We start from the raw sequence: 24670 nt of genomic DNA, 5'->3' as shown, positions 1-24670 counted from the left end.
GTCTCTTTGTACTTTATGTAAAAAAGACCCCCAAACAAACAGAGATTATTTTTAATTTCTACACAATTTCTACGGTAAAAACTGCAAAGAAGTGAAAAAAATCCAAACTGTTAACAGTTAACTTTTTAAAGTTGTGTTTTTTAACATTTAAATGTGAAGAAAGAATTACAGAGATGTGGTCTTAAATTAATGATTTTACAGCTTACATGTTTAATGACTTTAAGAAGCAAGAATTGGATACACATGTTTGAACTCGCCAAAATCTTTTAATAATGATGCTGAAGACTCTATGATGTCTTTTAGCTTCACAAGGCCAAAAACCGATTAACTACTCATTAGTTGATTAGTTGATCATGATTGCATACATCTGGTTATTTTTCATCGGCAGCATAAAAAGGATTTGTTTGACAGCACTCATTGGATTGACCAATACTCAGAACAATGGGAAAGTCCAGTTGAATGGTGGTGGGTCGGAATTTGTATTTTTGGGGGGGGTCGAGGGTTCAGAGGGAAGAGATGAATGCAGGTCTGAAATTCGTGTGTGTGAGAGCATGGAGTGAATTCAGCATCCTGACAGCCTGATGGACGAAGCTGTCTCTCAGTCTGCTAGGTGGTTCTAGCCTGGAGGCTCTTCAGTCTCCTTCCTGATGGCAGCAAACTGAAGAAGCTGTTGGACGGATGAGTGGAGTCCCCTGTAATGCAGAGGCGGGTGCAGTAGATGTCCTGGAGGGAGGGAAGAGAAGTACCCACGATCCTCTCCGTTGCTCTCACTACTGTTGTAACTTTTTTCGGCAGGACCCAGTGCAGGAGCCATACCACACAGTGATGCAGCTGGTGAGGATACTTTCAATGGTGCCTCTGTAAAAGGTGCTCATAATGGGGGTTGAGGCTCTTGATCTCCTCAGTTTGCAGGGAAAGTAGAGTCACTGTTGGGCTTTGCTGACCAGTGATGCAGTGTTTTGGTTTTTTTGTTTTGACCAGGAGAGATCTTCTGAGATGTGCACACCCAGGAACTTGGTGCTGCTTACCCTCTCCACAGCAGCACCATTGATGGTTAGTGGGGCGTGCAGGGTCTCCTAAAGTCTATGATGATCTTCTTAGTCTTCTCCACATTCAGGTACAAGGTGTTGTTGCTGCACCACTCGGCCAGATGTTTAACTTCACTCCTGTAGTAGGTCTCATCGTTGTTGCTGATGTGACCTCCCACAGTTGTCTGCAAACTTTATGAAAAGGCTGAAGCTGTGTGATGGTGTGCAGTCGTGCATCAGCAGAGTGAAGAGAAGGGGGCTCAACACACATCCTTGGGGAGCCGCTGTATTCAGTGTTCTTGTGCTGGAAGTGTTGCTGCCAACCCGTACTGTCTGCTTTCTTCCTGTCAGGAAATCCAGCAGCCAGTTACACAGTGAGGTGCTGATCCCCATCAGATCCAGTTTGTGAATGAGTTGCTGGGGAATCACCACAAACTGAAATGGGATGACCAATAAAGCCTCTGCTCCAAAATCAGCACATTCAAGCATGACTGAAATTTGCAGCTGCCTTCATGGCTGTGCAGACCAACTTTTGGACAAAAGTTTTAGAGTCAAATGAGACAAAGATTAAACTATCGGGCCACAGTGACAAGAGTTTGGAGGCGTAAAGGTGAGGCTTTTAAATCTAAGAATACTTTAGCAGCTTTTAAGGATGGTGATAGTAGCTTCATGATCTTGGGCTGCCAGTGGTCCTGGTATATTGCAAAATGAGAAGAAGTAGAACTACATCCAAATTGAAGAGCTAGATGGTTGAAACTTGGACACAGTTCAAACAGGACAATGATCCCCAGCACCAGCCTCAACCCAGGTCTGACACCAACTAATTTAAAGAACTTTGCCAATTCTGCCAAAAAAGTTAGTCAAATACCCAATCCTGGCTTCTTAATAGCTACCAAAATCATCTGGGTGAGGTACCACTTGCTTCACAAGTTGGATTTTTTTTTTTTTAAGTCATTAAAGGTGTATGCTGTAAATCACTCCCTGGGAAGGAAAATGAGTGTGTGTAAACTTTCAACCTCAGCTTTTTAACAACATTGATGCACTGTTCACTAAGATCCACTTGGTGTCAGCAGTGTTCAGTGGATGGATAAACAAACCTGCTTTCACAGCCTCAGGCCCCTTCACCAAGTTATTTTCTGCCTGCATAGCAGGAATTAGTACAGACTGTCTCCCAGAAACCCTTTATGCAAGATTCAAGAGTCAAAACTTTAATTGTTATTTTGTTTTCTTGTGCAAGCGTAATAATATTGCAGTCATGCCAGCCTCACATGCTGTGCTAACATTGAACAACAAACAGTGGCACATTTTGAAAAAAAAAGTGTTAGTATTTAAAAAAAAGTAAAAAGTAATGAATAAGAAATATAAAATATATTAGACTATCATTGTCATTAAATGACACATGAGTTTGACTGTTTATGTTTTCATGCTAATACAGCCTTATCCGTTGCAACATATTTTGAATTCTTTGAAGGAGTAATGGTTAATTAGTTGAGCCAGTCACAGCTAGTAGAAATATCTAACCTGTGTCCTGGGCACAGGTTAAACAAGATTTGTGCAACCAATAAAACTGTTTTCTTGTTTGGTCAACAGGTGTTGGTCTTCACCTGCTTCGCATTGTGCTGGTTTTAGCACACAGAAGATGCTCTCTATTACATTTCCAATTAAAATACACATGAAACAGCTTATCTGACTGTTTACAGGATAATAATACAGATTGAAACTTGCCGATGACATAACAGGACTCTTTTATTGCTAGGAAATAATGACAGCAATTTCCCCATGCTGTCATGCTTCAGCAATGACAAACAAACCAGTCATTTTCATACCTCAACATACAGTTTGTTCCTGAAAAAAACAGACTGTGAAACTGATTCAGCAATTACACGAGAGGAAGTGAATGGTTGGCATGTCATATTGTCCAACAGAAACCCATCTGAGAGTATGAAGATTATGTCATTCCTTTTTGATTTACGTTCTTGAAGACACTATGTGGAAACATTTCCTCAAAATATGTTTTCTAGATCAATGCCAATGCCAATATGTCACCTGATGACAAAATAACCACAACAAGCCAATCATCTACTCTGATCTATTCATTTATTTGAGATCAAGGTTTTCCACATGTTTCTTAACATCAAAGTTCATCCTCTACTAGGCTCAAGCTGGTAAGTTGTGCATCAGAAAGGCCACAAGAAGCTCCCTTATTGTGTATGGGTGATTTAGAAAGGAAACACATTGAAAGAAAGCATAGCACTTGAGTGTGTGTGAGCTCTTTGTATGTGCTGTACGCCTTATCTCTGGTACGTACGTGTGTGGCAGAGTGTTTGAAAGCGAACACACAGAGAGTAAGTTTTGGGTTTCAGCAGCTGCAATCACTCATCATCAGCAGAGTTCAAGAGCTCAACAGTGAACAATCCTGTAAGAAACAGAAAAAAAAGTGTCTTCCTTGTATTTTTTTCCTCTATCTGGTAATGAGATTTTTTTAATTTTTTTTTTACAACCAATGATGTCTGGCAAATCACTACCAATTTACATTAAAAAGCAGCATTGTGTGTACTTCAGCACAAAGTAATGACTCTGGACAGGTTGCAGTACCTGAGGATTGGATTACACAAGCTGTCTATCAACACAAACTAAATGAGCCCCCTCAGGACATGAGGGGTAATGCGTAAATGTCAAATAGTATTTGGAAGTAATCCCTAACATTTGTTTTTAGGAGCTAGGATTCCCAAATGGGTGGCGTTTGATACCAGATACCCTTAAAAAAAAAATCACAGGAATCCATTGCAAAGTTGGCTTGACTGGTGTGTTATTGACAGCTTCTCTGACACAATGTGGACCTTTTTCCTCTTTGATACCCACTTATCTTGTCCAGGTCAGCAAAGGTCGCATGAGAGTTACACCCTGGACAGGCCTGGCTATCTGGCAGACAAACATAATTTTTACAACTATGGGTCATTTAAGGTCAAAAACAAGTGTACGTGACAAATAAAATTTGAATTTGAAGTCAGACCCATTAGGGGTGGGTGTCTTTTAACTGTGAAGACCATTCTGTCCAAGTCTGCAAATAATACCAATCAAAACAAAAAGTGGCCTCAAGGTGTTTTACTGAAAAGAACAGCAATAAATCAATAAAGGTTAAAGGGAGTGCCAGACTAAATACTGTTCAGCATGAGAATCAGTGATTAGTCAATAAAATACATCAGAAGAAGCAGTTAGAAGAACTCATATTAATTCAGACAACCCTAAATTAACCAATACACTTGAGGATAACAGGAAAAACTGGAAATAACCCTAGAAATTTGGGAATGGGCAGCATTCTGGTAAATCATACAAATAAAATGAAATAAAGGAACACTTTTTATTCATTGTATAGCATGAAGTCAGTTAAACTTCTGGGTTTTTTTTTTATAAGGTCAGTTAAGTAGCAGAGGAGGTTGTTAATCAGTTGTCAATTAGCTGCTTTTGTGTTAATGAAATCAACCCCAGAAAGTTTGGTGTGTCTCCCAGCACAGTCTCAAGAGTGTGGAGGAGATTACAGGAGACAGGCAGTTACTCTAGGAGAGCTGGAAGGGGCTGTAGAAGGTCCTTAACGCATCAGCAGGACGGATATCTGCTCCTTTGTGCAAGGAGGAACAGGATGAGCACCGTCAAAGCATAACAAAATGATATCCTGCAGGGCACTGGTGTAAACTTCTCTATCAAATAATCAGAAACGGATGGACCTTTACAGGCTAGGCAGCAGCACCCTGACTGTCATTGACTATTGGGATGACATCCTTGAACCCACTGTCTGACCTTATGCTGGTGCAGTGGGTCCTGCAAACCTGTGGTACTTTTACTTTTAACAATGATGTTTTAATTGCTGATTATCTATCTATCTATCTTTCAATAATACAAATTTAGGAATAATCCCGAGAAACCACAGAGGTCACACGTTAAACACACATAGTGTTTCGTTCCTGTATAACTTTCTGTACATTTGTGTTTCTGTCTTTCTCTGTCCTTCCCCCTCCTTTATTGTGGGTACTGTACAAGCACGTAAGTGGTTTGCCAGTGAGTGCACTGAAGCATATGCGTCAGCACACACCTCATTTGACTCCTCAAATCCTCCTGTTATGGAAGCATTATCTAATCATTCAGCATAACAGTGAATTACAACTTCACTAATATTGACACAGCTCTTTCTAATGAAAGAACAGGCAGCTTAGGCAGATGCACCAACAGGTTGTAACTTATTGTGAAATACAAGAGGAAGGGCACGTGGGTTAGGCCTTCCTTGACCTACCAGGCTCTAGTGGATAATTTATTTTAAAGAGACTTCCTTCAAGATGCATGTTATATGACTCAATATATATTGCACTGACATTAATGGGAAATTTGACTCAAACTTATATTTTGTTGGGAAAAATAAAAAGAGACCTTTTTAATGGCATGGATGTGCAATAAAACACATTAGCTCTTATTTTAATTGATCTTTTTATGGCTTTAGAAACCATAAAGAAAATATGGCTATAATTTTAATATTTAAAAAAATTAAACAATTTCAAATTTTACCAGTTGGCCAAATGAAGAGCAAACTTTTCCAAAGGCCAGAGGATATTTGCAGAGCAAGGCAACTACTTTTTAGAAGTATTTTAGGCTATTTAGCTAATCATTTATACTCAAAAGTAAGAAGAATGATCAACATTAAAATAACATAAAAAGTCTTTAACGCTCGGCTGCATCTATTTTTAGTATAAATCTTTCATGTAAACTGTATTTTTTGTGTGCCTAGGATCATGGTCTGGACCCACACTGTAAAGAAAACATGAAAAAAAAAAAGAAATAAGCAAGAAAAAAGTCAAACAAAACAGATCATGTTTCTGCCAGTAAATAATCTGCTCCTTTTTTCATTAAAATAAAGTTTCTGTTAATGAAAAAAAATTATAAAAGTGAATTTGTGGTTAAAAAGCTTATATCCACAAAACATTACATGGTAAATTCTTCCATTTTAAAATGATGCACTGTTCTGTTATTTTATTTTTAATATTTAAATTCTTTTTACTGTGTAAGTTACTTTATTACATAAACAAAGCAGTCATCGTCTGGGGGAAGACCAAGTAAACCTTTACAAACATGACCCAAGAGGTTGTTTCTCCAGAGAGAACAACTCTTAGTCCACAGAGGGCCGTTGGTTGCACACTTAATACCGCACAAGGATTGGAAACCTCACTTCTGTCTGCTGTTTCATAAGTTCCCACAGCAATAAAAGACACAAATGAGAAAGGCAGATTAACAGACGCTGGCTGGCTCTTCTTTTTTTTTTTTTTTAACTTTCCTTCTTGTACTGGTAGGTGACTGGTGTTCCATGACCCAGTTGGCTGTGTTGCCTCTCCTGTGTTTGAGTATTTGTTTCATTTGTTATTAACATGTTTATTGTCTTTATCTCATTTTTCAAGTTCCATTAATTTAAAAAAAGGATACATTACACTCAGAACGTGAGTAATATACAGTCTCACGAGATCATCTTTGTGGCTCAAGACTACACAATTAAACTTGACTCACAGCTTGGCATTTAAAATGTTCCGAGTGAACAAGGTGGTCAGATCATCTCCAATGTGTAAATTATGAGACCACTAAATCCACAAAAGCATAGTTTTGCATGACCCTGGATTTGTAGCACTGCTGCTGGCTGTCAGGTTATACTGACATCCAGAGCACTTTGTTCTCATTTAGAAAAGGGTGCTTGACTGGTAACAGCACAGAGAATCATAGAAAAATACACTCCCTCAAACATGTGCTCAAGTAATCAAGGAGCAGAGGGAGGATGGCAACCTTTCAAAGAGTAGCTTGCGCAGAGAGTAAGACAGCAGGCCCCTAGGTGTTCTTCAGATTTCATGCAAAACCAAACTGCTCACTTGAGTCCAAAAAACTGCGTGTGCCTAAAACTACAGCCAGTTGAAGAAAGTACGGCAGATTTCTGGGAGAATGACAGCGATAGAGTTAGGCAGAAGTGAAAGAAAAAGAAAAATGTTTGAATTGTCCCAATCAGATATCTCATTCAGCCAGTTATATTTAGGTACTTTCTAGTGTTTCTCTATGAATAAACCCTTAGAAGCAGAACTGAAATTATTGTGTCTGTCTGCAGTCCTGATTTTTTCTTTCTTTCAGAGTTTTAAACCAGGGCAGACATGATGTCACCAAAATCAGCAGAACCATCTGAAAGAGCTAACAACCCAGAGGGCAAACAGCGCACCTGTAAATGAGTTAGCTTTTCAACATAGAGAGAGTGGAGATTCAGTTATATCATTACATCTCACTAGAAGCCTGCAATGGACCTAAAGTGGCCCGAGTGTTGGGATCTAGCTATTGAGTGATTTCCAAAAATTTTCAGTCAGTGTGAGCATTTTCCATTTTTGCATTTATGTATGAAGCCCTTTTTTGGGGGGGGTGGGGGTGAGGGGTCGTTTGGGAAATATATTTGACTTTACTGGAACTTACTTAAATTTTAAAGTTTTATCCCTCCCGGGGAATGGTGCAAAAAGAATGGGTTGTTACTCTTGGCAGGGGCTGATCCGCCACAATACCCAAAACTCAGCTGGCCCTTTTTACTCGTAAGTGCTGACTTTGACTGACAAAATGCTGACTTACTCATCAGAAAGGAAGCAGGTTCTGTACACTCTGCGTGTAAGCCGGAGAAACATCATTATTATCAGATTATAGGAAAAAAACGAATATGTATTTGGAAAATGTGAGCACTGGAGAGTGTTTTACTCTACACAATAAGTTTTTTGAACTACGGGAGGAAGATGGGGTAATGTTCACAAAATAACAATTTTTGTAATAGCACAACCTCATCTTATCTCATTTATCTATCCATTTTCTTGAGGTTTTATCTGATTCAGCGTTGCAGGCTGGCTGGAGCCTATCCCAGCTGCCACAGGGCAAAAAGCGTGGTTTGTTCCCATCTCCTGGGAAAATAAAGTTAGCTGTGCATGATCTTCAAGCATGAAGAAATTGAAATACATACATGAATTCTCTGTTTTCTTGATCCACCATGAAAAGCTTTAACAATAACATTTTCTGAATGTATCCGATGTATCTGTACGGTCTTGCTCTTTCTTTTCTAGTAAGCCAAGCAGTTTTGTCTGAGACATAAATCAGTCAAACCCCAAATCTGTGCCGTAAAACGTTTGTCTCACAGAGGGATAAACTTGTTGATGGACCCTGACAGGGGTATGCAGCATAAAAGAGAAGCAACACGCGATAGTCTGGAAGTCATTATGCAAAGGAGTTTAACTCTCCCTCTTTCAGTCTTCCTAAAGCCACCAAAGTCCCTGAAGCCCCCAGAAGACTATAAACAGGTTCTAAGAGCATTCTTCAGGGATGTCTGTTCAGCTCCCCCCTCATCTAAACAATTCACACATCCCGCAAACATGTGCGGAAGCTTTAAACATACACTTTTACCTGCATAGTGAATGAAACGTTTGCTATGGTACCTTGTAAATATATTGGAAGAGCTCCCTTTCCATTCTACAGCCTGGTTCAGCACAGGTAATGGATTAAGTGCAAAGAGATGAATGCAGATAAAGAAGCTTTTAGGACATAAACTGAAACAAAAGCAAGACTGGTTAATTTCCTGAGAGTTTGTGGGTATATGGCTTTAGATGTCTGTGCACTGTTTGGTCATCTCTTTCATGTTTCTTTCTCACTACCGCTATTTGGCATTCCTGCAAAGAGTTAGGCTAAAGTAGTCAAAAAAAGGGAAGAACACATATAGTAGGAAGGCTAGGAGGTACATTGTTTATGCAGTCACATTTATATCAACAATTTAGTTTCCAGGGTTTTAATCATAGACCACACAGATCCTTTCTTTTTGTTTTAGCGTGTTTTTGCCTGGATGTTTTTGGGAAGCCAGGCGGCTCATCTAAACAAGAACTCACTCAGTGTACCACTATGGTCTGCTTGTTAGTAGGTCTTGTTATTGTGTGTTTGTGTGTAGTGTGTGGGTGATGAAGGTGGGTTTTAAAAAGCAGCTGCTGACCAGTAGCTGTAATTCATCCCACAGACAAGCATTCCTCATAAACTACAGCACTGACTGGGCTGTTCCCCTCACTTACATGTTGAATGTATACATTTGTTAAAATATGAGTCATTAACTGGTCTTTTAGGGCATGCTCATTTTCCACAACGTGACCAGAAAAGGTTTAGCTAGAGTTCAGTCACAAAAGTTCAACAAAGGAACACTTTTATTCTGCACAACAAATTAAATACGTTATATCATGTATGTTTTATTCAAATATATATGTATGGCCAGTTGTTTAAATCAAAACAGATTTTTTCTCTCTTTTTTTGCCTTTGTAACAATTAAATTTTTACTCATTACACACTTTCTCTAGATTGTTAAGAGTCTGTGGAGGATTCTGTTTGAACTTACACTACTGTGCAAAAGCATTGAGCCACTCTCTCTTCTTTATATTTTTCTAGGAAACTGGGAAATAGGTACAAACACAAACTAACAGTAAATAAGGCAAAAACAGAGCTTAAAAAATAATATTTTGCATGGCCAACTTTATTCTTCAACACAGTCTGAACTCTCCTAAACAAATCGTAATTTTTTTGAATAGTCTTTGGGAATACTTCTCCGGTCTCCTTGAAGGAGTTTCAAATCTCTTCTTTTGATATTGCCAACCTTTTGTTCTGCTTTCTGTCAAGATCATCCCACACTGCTTCATTAATGTTGAGTTGGGAGACCAGTCCATGACTGATGGTGTTCCTATGTGTGTTTTTCTTTCCAGGTATGCTTTGACTGTACTGGCATGTGTTTGGAATCACTTTCATTGCTAATCAGATGCTTTCAAGAAGAAAAATCTAACTGTACTTTTCTGCATTTACAGTTCTATCTACTCATAGTGTTTTGCTTAATCTTGACCCTCTCTCCTGACGTCCTCTGTATATACTGACGATCATTTCAACCAAAATCATCACCCCATAAGACCCGTTGCTACTGAATTCTAGTCCAATTTCTGTGTATTTGGCAGACCTCAATGTTTTTTCCACGTTTCCCTTTACAGCCTCTTGACAGCTGCCCTTCCACTGACTCCATTTATGATCATGTTTCAGCGAAAAGTAGATGGATCACCTGAAGGCCAAGACCAGGCCCAGCATCTTTCATGTTCTGTGTCTCATCTTTGCTGGATTTTTGCTCCCGATTTCTTGTGGACATGATTTTTAGATGCTGTTGATCTGCTGCAGTTTTCTTTTTAGGTCTGTCATATCTTCTGCTATCCTCCATTTGCCCAGTTTCCTCAAAGTTTTTAAGGACACACTGCACACTATCCTAAAATATAATAGCTAATAGCTCTTACAGAATCACCTTTCTGGTGCAAAATATATATATAGTTTTATACCCAGCAGGACCAAATCCTCATAACACAGTCTCGAAAGAGGTAGAACAGGAACTGCTATAAATAACTGACTGTTGGTGTCAGTGCCTCGTGGGAAAAACAAATTGTGTGTGTGTGTGTGTGTGTGTGTGTGTGTGTGTGTGTGTCTGTGTGTGTGTGTGCGCGCGCGCAGATCTATCCATGTGAAAGTTGCTCCGGCATCCAGGTCTTGTTGTAAAGTCTACCATACAATTGCTTATCTGATATTCCTGACCCGACTTGCCGAGAAAAGTGGAGGCGTGTGTGTGCGCAGATTTGTTTGTGTGGGTGGTCACGCACTGTTGAGTTGCACTAGTGTTGTGATGAAATCAGACCCTGGTGTTTAGAAGCGCTCTGCTTGCTGAGTGGGCTGCTAGATCATTAACATCAAAAATATCAACTCCTACATAAAACTCGTCAAATGAGAATTACAGAGGACGTTTGGTTTAACCTTTAAAAGAAGGATGAATGTTTAAGGTGTCGAGGTTCCAGACTCATATTACAGTGTTGATCATTCATATACCACATTTCCAAGACAATGAACTGTCCAGTTTCTAAATGGAACTATAGCAGCCCTCGTGAGAAATCTTTGACAAGTGACTTCATAAAAGCTAAGCTGTATTCAGCTGCAACACAGGTGACACAGACTAAGCTCTCTCTCTATAGGAGTGTCTTCAGAGAGCTTATCTTTGATTCATGTTTTTCCTTTTCATCCTACTTTATAATGCGTACTCACTCAAATGTGCAATCCTATTTATCCCTATTATATATTCTTTATTTATATATGTGTATATGTATATATATGGTATATTTATGCTTATATCCTTACTCTCATTCTCCTTATTGTATCTGTAACATGCAACTTCTGTCGGTGCTGTGCTACTGGAAACTGAATTTCCCGGCGGAACCCACTCGAGGGATTAATAAAGTTTCATCTAATCTAAAGAACATTTTCAGAATTATTACAAAACACTGTCTTAGGAATACAAACAGTCAAACCAATATCTCTTGTGCACAGTTAAAGAGTGAGTTTGGCATCATTCCCACCCGCACACCAAAATTTCCAATTCACTTCCACAGCTAACCAAGTGATTAAAGAGTGATTGGAGCTTTGAGGTTGTAAAATTTTTGTTTGTAAAATTTATTACCAGGGAACAAACAGCAGTAGAATGAAGCATATTTAAGATAAATCAGTAACTTTCTGTATTATTTAAACTTTACTATTGCACTGTTTAATGCTTAATAATACAAAGGTATATCTTTATTTTGAATTATAAAGTTATCATAAAGTAATTATAAAGATCCACACATGTACACACACTTTGCATCAGACAACTGTATCATTATTTGATTGCATTAATTTATGTTGATTATTTAATGAGTCAAAATGTTGTATGTAGTGTTATGTTATGCATTATATGTGTGTCATATATTCATCTTAGTATGCAGTTGGTATACATGCTCATATACAACATTAGAAGTCACGCTAAATATGTACATAGACAGACGGACAGTCAAAAAAGCAGGTTTGCCAGCTGGGATCAATAGCTCACTCTGCAGTATTGTCCTACTGGAAGTACAAACAAAGCCGTGAATGTGCTGAACTCAGTTGTCAACAGCTGGCACGTGCACACATGGAAAACATGTGTTTGTCTTTCCCAGATCAGAAACGTCCAGCACAGGACAAAGAAGGCATTGTTAGAGTGTTGATCGGGTCTAATATCTGCATGTGGGGCATTTGCTAATGATTCATTTAGAGCGGAACCAGGATCAGATGATTTAAAAGGCTAACTAGAGGCCCGGAGCAGAGTTTCCCTTCATTTAATTTATCTTTATCTCAACCAGCAGGGGTCTAGTTCCTGGTTTTAAGTGAATTTTACTTTGTTCCGGAGAAAGCCATCTTCCACATGGAACCACAACTGCATTCAATTATTTGTGTAGTAGATAAAATCTGACATTGAGATGCAAACTGTTTATCTCTGTAGGTAGTTTGTTTTCCTTAATGTCTTTTCAAGACTACTCAGATAAACTTTACTCATAAACTGGGGCTGGTTGTATAAACAGAACTCTGGTTTAAGTCTAATAAACAGCCAAACTACACACAAATATGTGTGAATTGACATTTACAGACAGCACGCATACTCCTGAAAATTAAAATTAAATTAAGTAGTGCTAGCTGAAATGTAAAAGTTTTTAACAGCACAAGGGAGAAAATGACTCTTTTTTTTTTTTTTTTAAATTGAGCCACAGCACAAATCATTTCTATGCAATGATGTGCTGCAACATTGTGATCTTGAAGGAAACCTCAAGGAAACCTCAAGAACCTTCTTTCGACATGACAGAGCACGCTTACTTCACTTCTGGTGAAAACCTACCTCCAGAAGACTTAAATGACCATTACTGAATGGCCTGCACAAAGCCCTGACTCGAATCTCATTGAAAATGTGACGGGTGAATTTAAGACCAAGGCCCAGGCCTGAAGACCAATACAGGTGGAGGAGCTCAAAAGATCTGCCAAAGAAGAATGGGCTGGTATTTGTCAGGGCTCGGCTGTGTGGCAGGCAGGAGGAGGACCCAAAATGCAAAACTCACACACACGGGGATGAACTCAAAAAGCAGCTTTATTGCTGACAAAAGATAATAGGAGATACAAAACTAAACTGGGAAAAACTAACATAAAGCTCACCAGGAAACACGGGGGAATCACACACAGCATGAGGGACGACGTCACGCTGAACAGAGGGAGACGCAGACAGAAATACACAGAGGGTTAACGAGGAAAGTGGGAACACACGGGGAACACAGGTGACACTGATAATCATAACGAGACAGGGCGGGGTGAACTGAACATGACATGTACGGGCGTGAGAGTCACAAAGTAAACAGGAAGTGCACAGAGGTTCAGACAGGAGGAGAGAGAGCACGGGGAAAACACAGACATAACGGGCTGGGGAAACATGAAACAACCACAAAGGGAGACGAGGGCTCATAAATACATAGAGGGCACACAGGGGGAAAAGCCATGAAGGGAAAACACTTAGGGAACAACACAACAGGGCAACTCAGAAAACATGGCCTAAGCAAGGAACAAAATACAAACATACAAGAAAACTAAGAACACTGGGCCAACATGGCCCAGGACCATGACAGTACCCCCCCCTCAAGGGCTGGCTCCAGACAGCCCAAACACAGAAAAACAAAATCAAACAGAAAACAACCCAGGGCGGGCGGCGGGGGCCCAGGACGGAGGGCTCGGAACAGAAAACAAAAGAAGAGCACAGCAAACACCGGAGTCCAAGAAAACAACCCAAACACAGAGCAGTTCAGGGGGCCGACCATGCGGAAGGCAACGGCGGAGACGTGGAACCAGTTCAGGGGGCCGACCGTGCGCAAGGCAACGGCGGCGATGCGGAAACAGTGCAGGAGGCCGGCCGTGCGCAAGGCAACGGCGGCGACGTGGAAACAGTTCAGGAGGCCGGCCGTGCGCAAGGCAACGGCGGCGACGTAGAAGCAGTTCAGGAGGCCGGCCGTGCGCAAGGCAACGGCAGCGGCGAAGGAGACAACGGAGCAGTTCAGGGGGCCGACCGCGCGGAAGGCAGCGGCGGCCCTCCAGTCTCAGGCGTGCTGGCCATGGCCTGGTGGGCACAGGGCCAGACGAGGCAGGGCCAGACGAGGCAGGACCAGGCGAAGCACAGGCTGAGGCTGGACCAGACGAGGACGAAGACTCGGAGGCCGGACCAGACGAGGACGAAGACTCGGAGGCCGGACCAGACGAGGACGAAGACTCGGAGGCCGGACCAGACGAGGTTGCAGAGGCTGAGGCCGGACCAGGCGGAGCTGCAGAGGCTGAGGCCGGACCAGGCGGAGCTGCAGAGGCTGAGGCCGGACCAGGCGGAGCTGCAGAGGCTGAGGCTGGACCAGGGGGAGCACAGGCTGAAGCCGAAGCTGGGCCAGGCGGAGCAGAAGCAGAAGCCAAAGCTGGACCAGAAGCAGAGGCAGAGACCGGACCAGGCGTAGCAGAAGCAGAGGCAGAGGCTGGCCCAGGCGTAGCAGAAGCACAGGCAGATGCAGCCGGACCAGGCGACGACGAGGCGGTCGCAGGTGGTGGCTGGACAGGCTCCTCGGGCCCTCCAGCTGATGCGGCGTGAGGCTGAACGGGCCCCTCGGACCCTCCAGCGGAGACAGGAGGCTGAACGGGCCCCTCGGACCCTCCAGCGGAGACAGGAGGCTGAACGGGCCCCTCGGGCCCTCCAGCGGAGACAGGAGGCTGAACGGGCCCCTCGGGCCCTCCAGCGGAGACAGGTGGCTGAACGGGCCCCTCGGACCCTCCAGCGGAGACAGGAGGCTGAACGGGCCCCTCGGGCCCTTCAGCGGAGACGAGGAGGTGCTGGCCGGGTTCACTGGAACCCCCAGTGGACGAGGTAGATGGCGGCGTGGGAGCCGCGGAGTCCTGGATGAGCTCATCCGAGCTTCCAGCAGGAGCTGATGTAGAGCCAGAGAGGTTTGGGACCCCTGGCTGAATGTTAAGCCGAACAGAAGACCGTATTGCTATTGGGGACTGGGCCAATGGTTCAGGTGCAAGCTGAGCTACTGGAGATGCGGATGAGAGTGGGAGCTGAGCTACTGATGGTGGTGAAGTAGATAACTGCACGGGAGACTGAACTGAGGGTGTTTGCACTGGCACAGGGGACTGAACTGATGTCTGTTGTAACGGAGGTGGTGAGAGTGGAGTAGGTGGTGGAGTTAATGACTTCACAGGGGAATGAACTAGAGGTAGTGACGGTTGTGGTGCTGGTGGTTGAGTGGGTGACTGTGCTAAAGGAGGCTGCACTGGGGACACTGGGGACTGCACTGGGGACACTGGAGACTGCACTGGGGACACTGGAGACTGCACTGGGGAAAGCAGAGCTGCAGGAGACTGCGCTAGAGACTGCAGTGATGGTTGTAGTGGAGGTGTGACGGGTGGAGGAGTGGCTGAAGTGGCTGCGGGTCGGGCGGCTAGTGGCTCAGCTACAGAGCATATTAACGGCAGGGCTATGGGTTGAATGTCTGACTGAGTAGCAGCCTGAATGGCTGGGTGTAGTGATGGTGGTGATGGAAGGGAAACAGGTGGTAGTGTGGATGACGGAACTAAGGGCGACTGAGTGGCAGACCGAACTGATGACTGAAGTGATGGTAGAGGTGAAAATGGAGCGTGTGGTGGAGTTAATGGCTGAGCTAGCGGGGACACAGGAGACTGAACTGAGGGGGACACAGGAGACTGAACTGAGGGGGACACTGGAAACTGAACTGAGGGGGACACTGGAAACTGAACTGAGGGGGACACGGGAAACTGAACTGAGGGTGGCTGCGAGGGAGCTAACTGAGCTGTGAAGGGCTGCGAGGGAGCTGACTGAGCTGTGAAGGGCTGCGAGGGAGCTGACCGAGCTGGAAGTAGCTGCGAGGGAGCCGACTGAGCTTCTGGTAGCTGCACAGGCGATAAGCAGCTCGCATTGACATCCGCCACACAAAACACAGCCCCTGAATGAACAGTCATAATGTCTGGAAAAGACACAGAGTCCTCACTCACCACAGCAGGTGAATTAGAAGGCCGAATGTCCGGCTGTGGGGTGGCGCGTCGGCGGCGTGAATTCCGTTTTCTTCGGGAAGCCGGAGGTGCGGTGATGGAGGAAACCGGCAACGACGGAGAGATCACGGCCGGCTCCTCATCCTCTGACCACATTGCTGCGAGAAAAGCAGCGGGTGAGTGACAGTCAGAGTGGAGGGTGGATGGAGAGGAGTCCAGTGGCAGCAGCGTGGAAACGTTTCCCGATTGTGGCGGTCGCTGTTGCGGTATGACGAGCTCGCGAACTTGTACTGTCTCCTTGGCTTTCTGCAGATTGGACAGTAGGCCCGAAAATCCTGAGAGCTCGTGAAGATGGGGATTCCCCTTGAGAATTGCCTCGATGGCGTTTATCCCAATGGACATTGCTTTAATGTCCGAGGCGTGGGAAACTCGCTCCCACAGGCTGAAGATGCGGGCCAAATCGCTTTCCCGGGAGGAGCCTGCTGGGTCCATGTCTGGTGACGTCGTTCTGTCAGGGCTCGGCTGTGTGGCAGGCAGGAGGAGGACCCAAAATGCAAAACTCACACACACGGGGATGAACTCAAAAAGCAGCTTTATTGCTGACAAAAGATAATAGGAGATACAAAACTAAACTGGGAAAAACTAACATAAAGCTCACCAGGAAACACGGGGGAATCACACACCGCATGAGGGACGACGTCACGCTGAACAGAGGGAGACGCAGACAGAAATACACAGAGGGTTAACGAGGAAAGTGGGAACACACGGGGAACACAGGTGACACTGATAATCATAACGAGACAGGGCGGGGTGAACTGAACATGACATGTACGGGCGTGAGAGTCACAAAGTAAACAGGAAGTGCACAGAGGTTCAGACAGGAGGAGAGAGAGCACGGGGAAAACACAGACATAACGGGCTGGGGAAACATGAAACAACCACAAAGGGAGACGAGGGCTCATAAATACATAGAGGGCACACAGGGGGAAAAGCCATGAAGGGAAAACACTTAGGGAACAACACAACAGGGCAACTCAGAAAACATGGCCTAAGCAAGGAACAAAATACAAACATACAAGAAAACTAAGAACACTGGGCCAACATGGCCCAGGACCATGACAGTATTATTCAGAGGAGACACGTGTGAGACTTGTTAAAAACTACAACAACAAACAGCTAAAAGGATACAAAATTGATTATTAGCATCAGGAGCGCTAATAATTTTGACTAATTTTGATTTTTGTGAAATAATTTGCTGTTGGGCTCAACTATACCAGCTGTGCTAACTGTGCACAGGAATTTATAGCACTGTCTGATGAGTAGTTTAGATTGGCTCATTTAGGTACAAAGAGTCGTCTTGGTGTCAATTTGTGTTTTTTTCTTTGTGATTTTGTAGGTAAGTTATCTGAAACTCATTTCAGTGGATAGTTGACTGTAAGCATATACATGTGTATGTTCATCAGATACTCTGTATGTGAGAAAAAGAAAGTCTGTGCCGTCCACATTTGCAAATCATCACTGAAAAAACAAAACAGTTCAATGAGTTGCCACATGATTCATGGACAGCTCCAATACAAATATAACAATGATTTGGATTAAAGTTATTTATTTACTGTCGAGCTAAGTAATAACAACATGATTAAAGAAGGGGAACAAAACTGTATGGAAAAATGCAAAATGGTCTGGTGTTTGCAAATGCTTAAAAAGGGTAACAATTTTTCCTCCTGTCTACATAAGGTAAACGCCCCCATCTCATCAAACTTTTCTAATAGCCAGCTTTAGTATCATCTAAAATCATGGTTATTGTTTTTCATCCAACTAAAACTAAACAATAACATAAACTAATCCACATGTGAACACCCCATTAACACGCTGCCATACTGTTAATATTTATGCTTGGTTTTGTAATAAGCTTAAAGTATCTGACTACCCACAATTAGTGGCTCAGGTTCTGATCTTCCATATTCCTTTGACTGCTTTACACCCAGCTGTTGCACCCCGCCTGTAAAGGAAAAAGCATGGAATTAGTTACCAAGAACTTTTCATTTGATTGTCAAATGCTGAGCAAGACAAATAAATGCTACAGGATTAGATATAAAGGAATCAAACTATTATACCGCAATACAAATATTATAATAAATGTTAGAATAAACCATTACAGAATTATAATTTATTGTTTAACTGAAAGGTCGTTTGTCAAACTTGGCCTCTCTTGCTTTTGTGCCAGCACATTGGCGGATGTACGATCCTTGTTCACTTGTAACTCAGAATTTTGGACAATCCTTTCAAAGATCCATTCGCATCTGTTTGTTATTTCCAACAACAGCAATGCACCAGATCAATTATTCATTGCCAGCATCTGGTCAGTGTGCATGTGTGTGTCCAGTAAATGTAGCCAGTTTGATGATGAATTACTTTGTAACATATCCTTTAACAACTTTCTCACGAGCTCGGCAAATTAAAACCTCAATACCGAAATGCTTTTCCAAAATGAAGTTGCATGAATTTGAGTTCAATCTGATATCCATCATATCACATTTTAGCAGCATTTTATATAAAGGCTAACACCTGCTCACAATTAGCCTCTCAATCCGAACATATAGGGTTTAAAATTTTGATGTAGGAGTACTCGTGGAATAGGCATGTATGTACATCTTCAGATATAGGTAAACATAAATGTATTTTCTGTATGTTCATATCATCTTAGGTGTATAGGTCTGCAGCATTCTTTTGAGGCAGCCATGGGGCCACGGTGGTCTTTTGTTATAGCGTCATCTGTTTTTCATTTCTGACTCAGCAATATTGTTGCCACATGATTTCCTTGCAGCTTTTTGCTTCCCCATGAGGTGCTCCAGCACTGTACGTGTCACCATTGTTTCCAGCATTTGCCATTACAAAGCTCTAACCATTTTCAATGCAGGGACATACAGCCACCAAATGTGGTGTAATCTGAAAAGCAGGGTCAAACTTTTTCCCGTGAATGCGTTAAATCTGTTACCAATCAGGAGCTACATCTGCTGCAAGATTTGCTTGCAGGAATTTTTAAAATTGTGGTTTTTCTTTTAAAGCTTGCCTCATGAGATTCTGGTATTAAAATGATACATGCAGGATTTTTTTAATGAGTGCTAAGTAACTCCTAAAAAAATAGAGAACAAATCAAAGTAATGAATGCTGAAGAATATGGGGTGAAAGTAGAGGGCAGATAGTTAAGGGTTCCCTAAACAATGCGAAGACAAAGACAAGAAAAACCACCAAAAGAGAAAGAATACTCCTCCTCCTGTAGAAAGGAAAGGATAATATGGGTAACACGAACCGTCATTCACTGACAGTGATTGCTTTTATTTTTCTAGCTCTCATTCACCTTCTCCATGGTGGGAAGGGCTGGGTGTAGGTGACGTTTTTTTTGGCAATCTTGGGGAAAAAAAGAACCCTCCAGCCTTTCAGTGTATGTAATTCAAGTGGTCTAACAGGAAACTAGACTCCTGCACCTCCTCCCCTAGGCACTTTATTCAGGGTATAGAAAATCGAGGCCATGACGTAAGATTTTGGCCACTCACAGAGCGTAAGATTTTGTGGCGCAATGGTTTAAACCAAGGACTTTCCCCTTGGGAGAGCTGAGCTTGAATTCAAAGTCAGCCTCGACTTATTAGGATGTGCCCTTGCTCATCTGGGGGGGAAAGGCCTATTAATTAGCTTTGATTTTCACTTTGATCCACTTTTCTAACAAAATCTAACATTTGTTTTCATGTTAGCCCTGTTTGTTGTCCATCAGCTCCTGGGGAAAACATCTGGCTCTTTAGCCGCTAATTGCTCCACTATGTCCACCAGTTACATATTAACTGTCCTTTTACTGTGTGGTGTTGGGCAGGTTATGTTCTTTTGGTTTCTCAAGCTTTTCATTGCCAAAATCAGCTGTGCTGTGGATGCTGCATTTAGGAAAATAGTGAGATTGAGCCAAAGAGGAATAAAATAGTCCCTAGATTTAAAGAAAACAACTAATTTGGTTGATGATTTGTCTTATGCATGACTTGTCTCACATTACTTAAAGTCAGATCTTAGATTGAGTTATTATAATAGCTGCTAGTTGAGGACATAATATCAGATATCATTAATCCAACCTCTGGTTTTGTTGTGTTTTAAAGTTTAAATACAATTCACAGAGTTATTTTCTTTGGACATTCACACCAGTGAAAACATTCTAAGATGTGTTCTGTTAAAAAAACAACAATGATAAGAATAACAACACCTAGGGCAAAAAAACCCTTGTTTACTAGATGTATTTATCACTTCAGAAGAACATATTTACTGGACATCTGTAGATATTTTCTGATAATAATCATAATTATTATGCTCTAACTATTAATAATGAAGGAGCTGTGTGATTGTGTAATAGCACAGATGACAAAAATCTCCCAGACTGCAGAGAAAAAAAACAGGTGGAGGAAAACAGCTCATGATTGCATCACTGCTCATCTTACCTGCTTCCCCTCAGGTACTTCTTAGCTTTGTAAAGAAAATAAGAGAGTAAATAGATTTGCAGTGATTTGAAAAGGCTTCTTTGACTCTGCAGTGGGTACATCAAAATGATGACCATCCAGGGAGGAAAGAACAGAGAGATGGCAGGTCTTTGTAGTTTGACTCAGATTTACTGCAGACGGGCTTTGAAGAAGATGTCAGCCTGCTGATTTGCTCAATAAATCTACAGCCGTCTCGGCCTTTCTTGGTTTTTGGTTAGTCATCCTTTGATGTGCCCTTGATAGCAAGTAAAGAGCAGTCTGTGAATGCTGTTTGGTCAAACATTTCAGAATATCAGTACTCTGTTTACAAATGTATGGACATGTATTGGTGATAACCATGAATGGCTATCACCAATACATGGTTTGATTTTTTTTGTGAAACCAATGAGTACAATATCTTAGGAATACCTTGATTCAGATTTGCCATAAAATGATGGATGAACTGATTCAAACTCGGTGGTTCAAGGGTCAAAATTCAAGGTTGTTATCACTTCACAAAACACACTGTGGCCTTAACTCAAAAATTCTCTCATCATTATAATAAAGAAGCAGAAGGTTATTATGATCTCATATCTGCTCTTGTCTTTTGAATCTGTCATATAAGGTGAACCTGCAGGAAATACTGTCTGGCTCTAATATCCGCCTGGATTCAGGAATGAACTGGTCAGAATTTTGTTAAAAGCAGTATTTTGTAATTAGGTTTTGTTTTGACTCATTCTGACTTTTTGTTTCTACTTTTACTTTTTACTTTTAGTTTTCTTTTTAATTTGTTTCAGTCTGAGTTTAGAACTTTTGAAGTTTTACTGTATTTGGGGCATATGCCAGATGCAAGATTTAGGAAAATCAGTATAAATACTCCATTAAAAACACAGAAGTTCTTAAGAGCAGTTGACTTGCAGACTTATAGACATCCAAACTCTCAGTAAACATGTGAACAAAGCCTCATCAGGCAATTTAAGATGATACATTTTTACCAAATTACCATATAGTAAAACTATTTCCTGTATTTACAATTTTTAGTTTTTTTGTTTTTTCCATGTTGACAAACTCCAGACAGTTTTCAGATGTTTAAATTATTTATTTATCAGTTAACTGTAACTAAAAGTAAAGGTTCACAAAATGTGTTTATAGCTTTAACTCAAAATCCATATGTTATACAGTTACTAGGTCACTGTGACCTTAGATCTGTGCCTCTCCTGAGAATGTCAGACATTATTGTAGGAAATTGTGTGTGGGACAAATGTCTGACGGGACTCAATAATGAAGTAATTATTTTGACTAAGATGTTTGGCCTTAAATAATTTGCATGTTAGTTATGCTCAAAAGTTTCTTAAATAATTCTTTAAATCTCAATAGAATAATATATTCAAATGTTCTGTGAAACATAATAGCAATCAATCAAAATACCTTCCTTTTCTCAAGGAAGTCCAATGAATTCATGTTTCTTTAACGTTCCTCTCACGCACTCTCACGCGTTCTCCTGTTCTCTCTTGTTAAAACAATCACACACCTTGCATCATTACGATCTGCATACATTCAGGTTTTCACAACTCTGTTACATCACAGCAGCTCATTGTGCAAAGTTTACACAGGCTTGCAGAAACAGTCACAAAATACCTGATGCTGAGCTGTATTTGTGCTGACATCAGTGCCACTTTGTTACACAGTAACCAGGATAGGCTGGTGTCTGATTCAAGGTGACTCAGATTTTCAGACAGAGCTCCACATGTCTACAGTTGTCTAAAACACACATTCCCAGGAATGTCTATGAGATCATCCCCTCTGCAGCAGAAAAATCATAGTCTAGCTCAGTGACTCACTTTGTAATTGGCTGGGGACATGAACGAATCAGAAAGTGGGGCAGAGAGGATACTAGTATATCCATTGACAGATGGGAGAGATCCTTTCCGCTAGTGAGGCATTCAAGTTACAGCATAACATCTTTTCTTGCTACTCTATGACACTCAGGCTACACAGAATTTTTTGGAGGACCCAGATAAGCAAGTTATTGGCTGGTCTTAGTTTTAGGTGCACGCACAGATTATCCTTCAACGACCTAAAGGCAAGGATATTTTGTGAACTTCCCCAAAAGCTGTTTTGTTTTGCCAGCAAATATCAACAGATGCCTACCTCAACCATATCAAATCAAACAGCTCTTGGATGGATTATCTTAAAAATCTTTTCCTTGGCATCAGATCCAAACATCAGTCTATCCAATATTTTGGTTAACATGTTACCTGTTAAGAATTTGGTTTTTAATAACTGTGAAAATTACAGTTACACTCTGATATGTTAAGCTCAAGCGTATCCTAATAGATAGCTTCTCACAGGTTTAGACATTTTAAACAGAGTTTCTAGACTGACTTGGTTATTGTGTATTTTTAAGCATGTATGTTCAAAGTAACTGAAAGATTATATGCATGAAAAAGCAAATCATTTACAGTAGCAATTACTTAGAGCAATGCTAACGTTAAAGCTTGGTACAGTTATAACTATAATTTGTTGGACAAAGATACATTTTTGTTTGTTTGTGTCTCTGTGAACCAACACAGAAGATTTTAAATCAAAGATGTCTATATGTGATCAAAGAGCAGACTTTCAGCTTAAATTCGAGGGGTTTTATTTTTTAAAAAGTCCTTTAATTGTTAAGGAATTACAGCCATTTTTACACACACAGTGTCCTTTTCAGGGGCTCAAAATGAATTGGACAATTGACTGACTGCGTGACAGCACGACCAGGTGAGGCTCAATCCCTTTTTATTTCAATGGCAAATGAAGAAGACATAATATCAGAAGTTTATTGAAACTGCTGAATTTGCATTTTATAGCTTTTAATTTCAAGTGATGTCAATGCAAATTAGGGAGGCCATTAAAATATTACAAAGTAAACCTATCAGAGAAACAGCAAAATATTTAGGAGTGGTTAAACGAAATATGGTATATTTGTAAAAAGAATGATTGCAGTGACCAGCTCAGTAACACCAAAAGCCCCGAAAGGCCACAGAAGACAACCAAAGTGCATAATCCTATTCAAGTGGTTAAGAAAAACAACTTCATAACATCTAACCAAGTGAAGTGGAGGAGGTAGGCGAATTGTGGTCAAGGTGAACAATCATGAGACGCCCTCCTAAATGTAAATACAGAGAGTTTACAACGAGGTAGAAACCACTGTTTACACTCAAGAATAACAACACCAGATTAGACCAAGCCAGAAAACATATGAAAGAGTCTGCACAGTCTCTCTCTTTGTGTAAATGAAGCCCAGACCTTGTACCAGACTGATATAAAAGTTTGGAGGAGAGAAACAGTCTGCCAAACATGGTGGAGACAATGTTACGGGCATGTGCATGTAAGGCATGCCTTCCTCTCCACTCAGATTCAGCCACATGCTGCACGACTGATCAGACGATGCTTCACAGTGTTGAAGGATAATGACGGAGAGAGCGTAAACGCAACCCAAAAATTTCTCAAGGCAAAGAAATGGGATATTCTTCAATGGTCAAGTCAGTCACCTGATCTCAACTCAGCAGAGCATGCTTTTAGTTATTAAATCCAAAACTGAATGCTGAGAGACCCACAAACAAGTAAAAGAAACAGTAAAGCCTTGGTAGGTTGTAGGATTCAGGTAGTCACAACGCAAAGACTGCAAATGAAGAAACTAAAACTAAGAATGAAAAACAATCCTTAAATTAAAAATGACGTTAGTTTGTTCAGTTAATCTGACAATTGGAGCCTGTGTATAAAAAGGGCTGTAATTCCTAAACAGTTAGTGGAAAATGTTTGTTAAACCCCCTAACTTGAAGCTGAAAGTTTGCACACATAGTGACTGATTTAAAATCCTCTGTGGTGGGATACAGAGGCAATACAAAATGTGTCTTTGTCCAACAAATTATGCCTTAAACTAGTGTACTAAGAATGGCATGTATAACTGTAACTCATACAAATGGAAAAGAGTCCCTACTAAAGAAGCAGTTGAGAACAGAAAGTGGCAGATGAATAAAGACTTACCTTTTGTTACTTTCATTGAGGTAGAGGGAGTAGAAGTGAATGAATGACAAGTCAAACACATTTAGCTGATAATGGCATGCACACTATATTCACTCCATTAACATTTGCACAAACACTGCCTCGTATGTGACATATCACCACTGG

At 41.4% G+C, this 24670-nt stretch overlaps 1 protein-coding gene across 1 annotated transcript; it reads right to left on the bottom strand.

The window, feature by feature from the left end:
- Positions 1–1054: 1054 nt before the first annotated feature.
- Positions 1055–24639, bottom strand: LOC309715694 (uncharacterized protein; the record flags this gene model as incomplete). The annotated part of the gene is made up of 4 exons (XM_082549012.1): positions 24527–24639; positions 17936–18003; positions 14761–17519; positions 1055–1220 (listed from the first exon to the last, which is right to left on the bottom strand). The coding sequence occupies exons 3-4, from the start codon at positions 16491–16493 to the stop codon at positions 1055–1057; spliced, it is 1899 nt and encodes a 632-aa protein (XP_082405138.1). The 5' UTR covers positions 16494–17519; positions 17936–18003; positions 24527–24639.
- Between the last annotated feature and the right edge of the window lie 31 nt (positions 24640–24670).

The sequence above is a fragment of the Aulonocara stuartgranti genome, assembly GCF_965226115.1.
Source record: "Aulonocara stuartgranti genome assembly, chromosome: 10".
Taxonomy (NCBI): Eukaryota; Metazoa; Chordata; class Actinopteri; order Cichliformes; family Cichlidae; genus Aulonocara; species Aulonocara stuartgranti.
The sequence above is the reverse complement of the archived record's forward strand: the minus strand, read 5'-3'. Positions and strand labels throughout refer to the sequence as shown.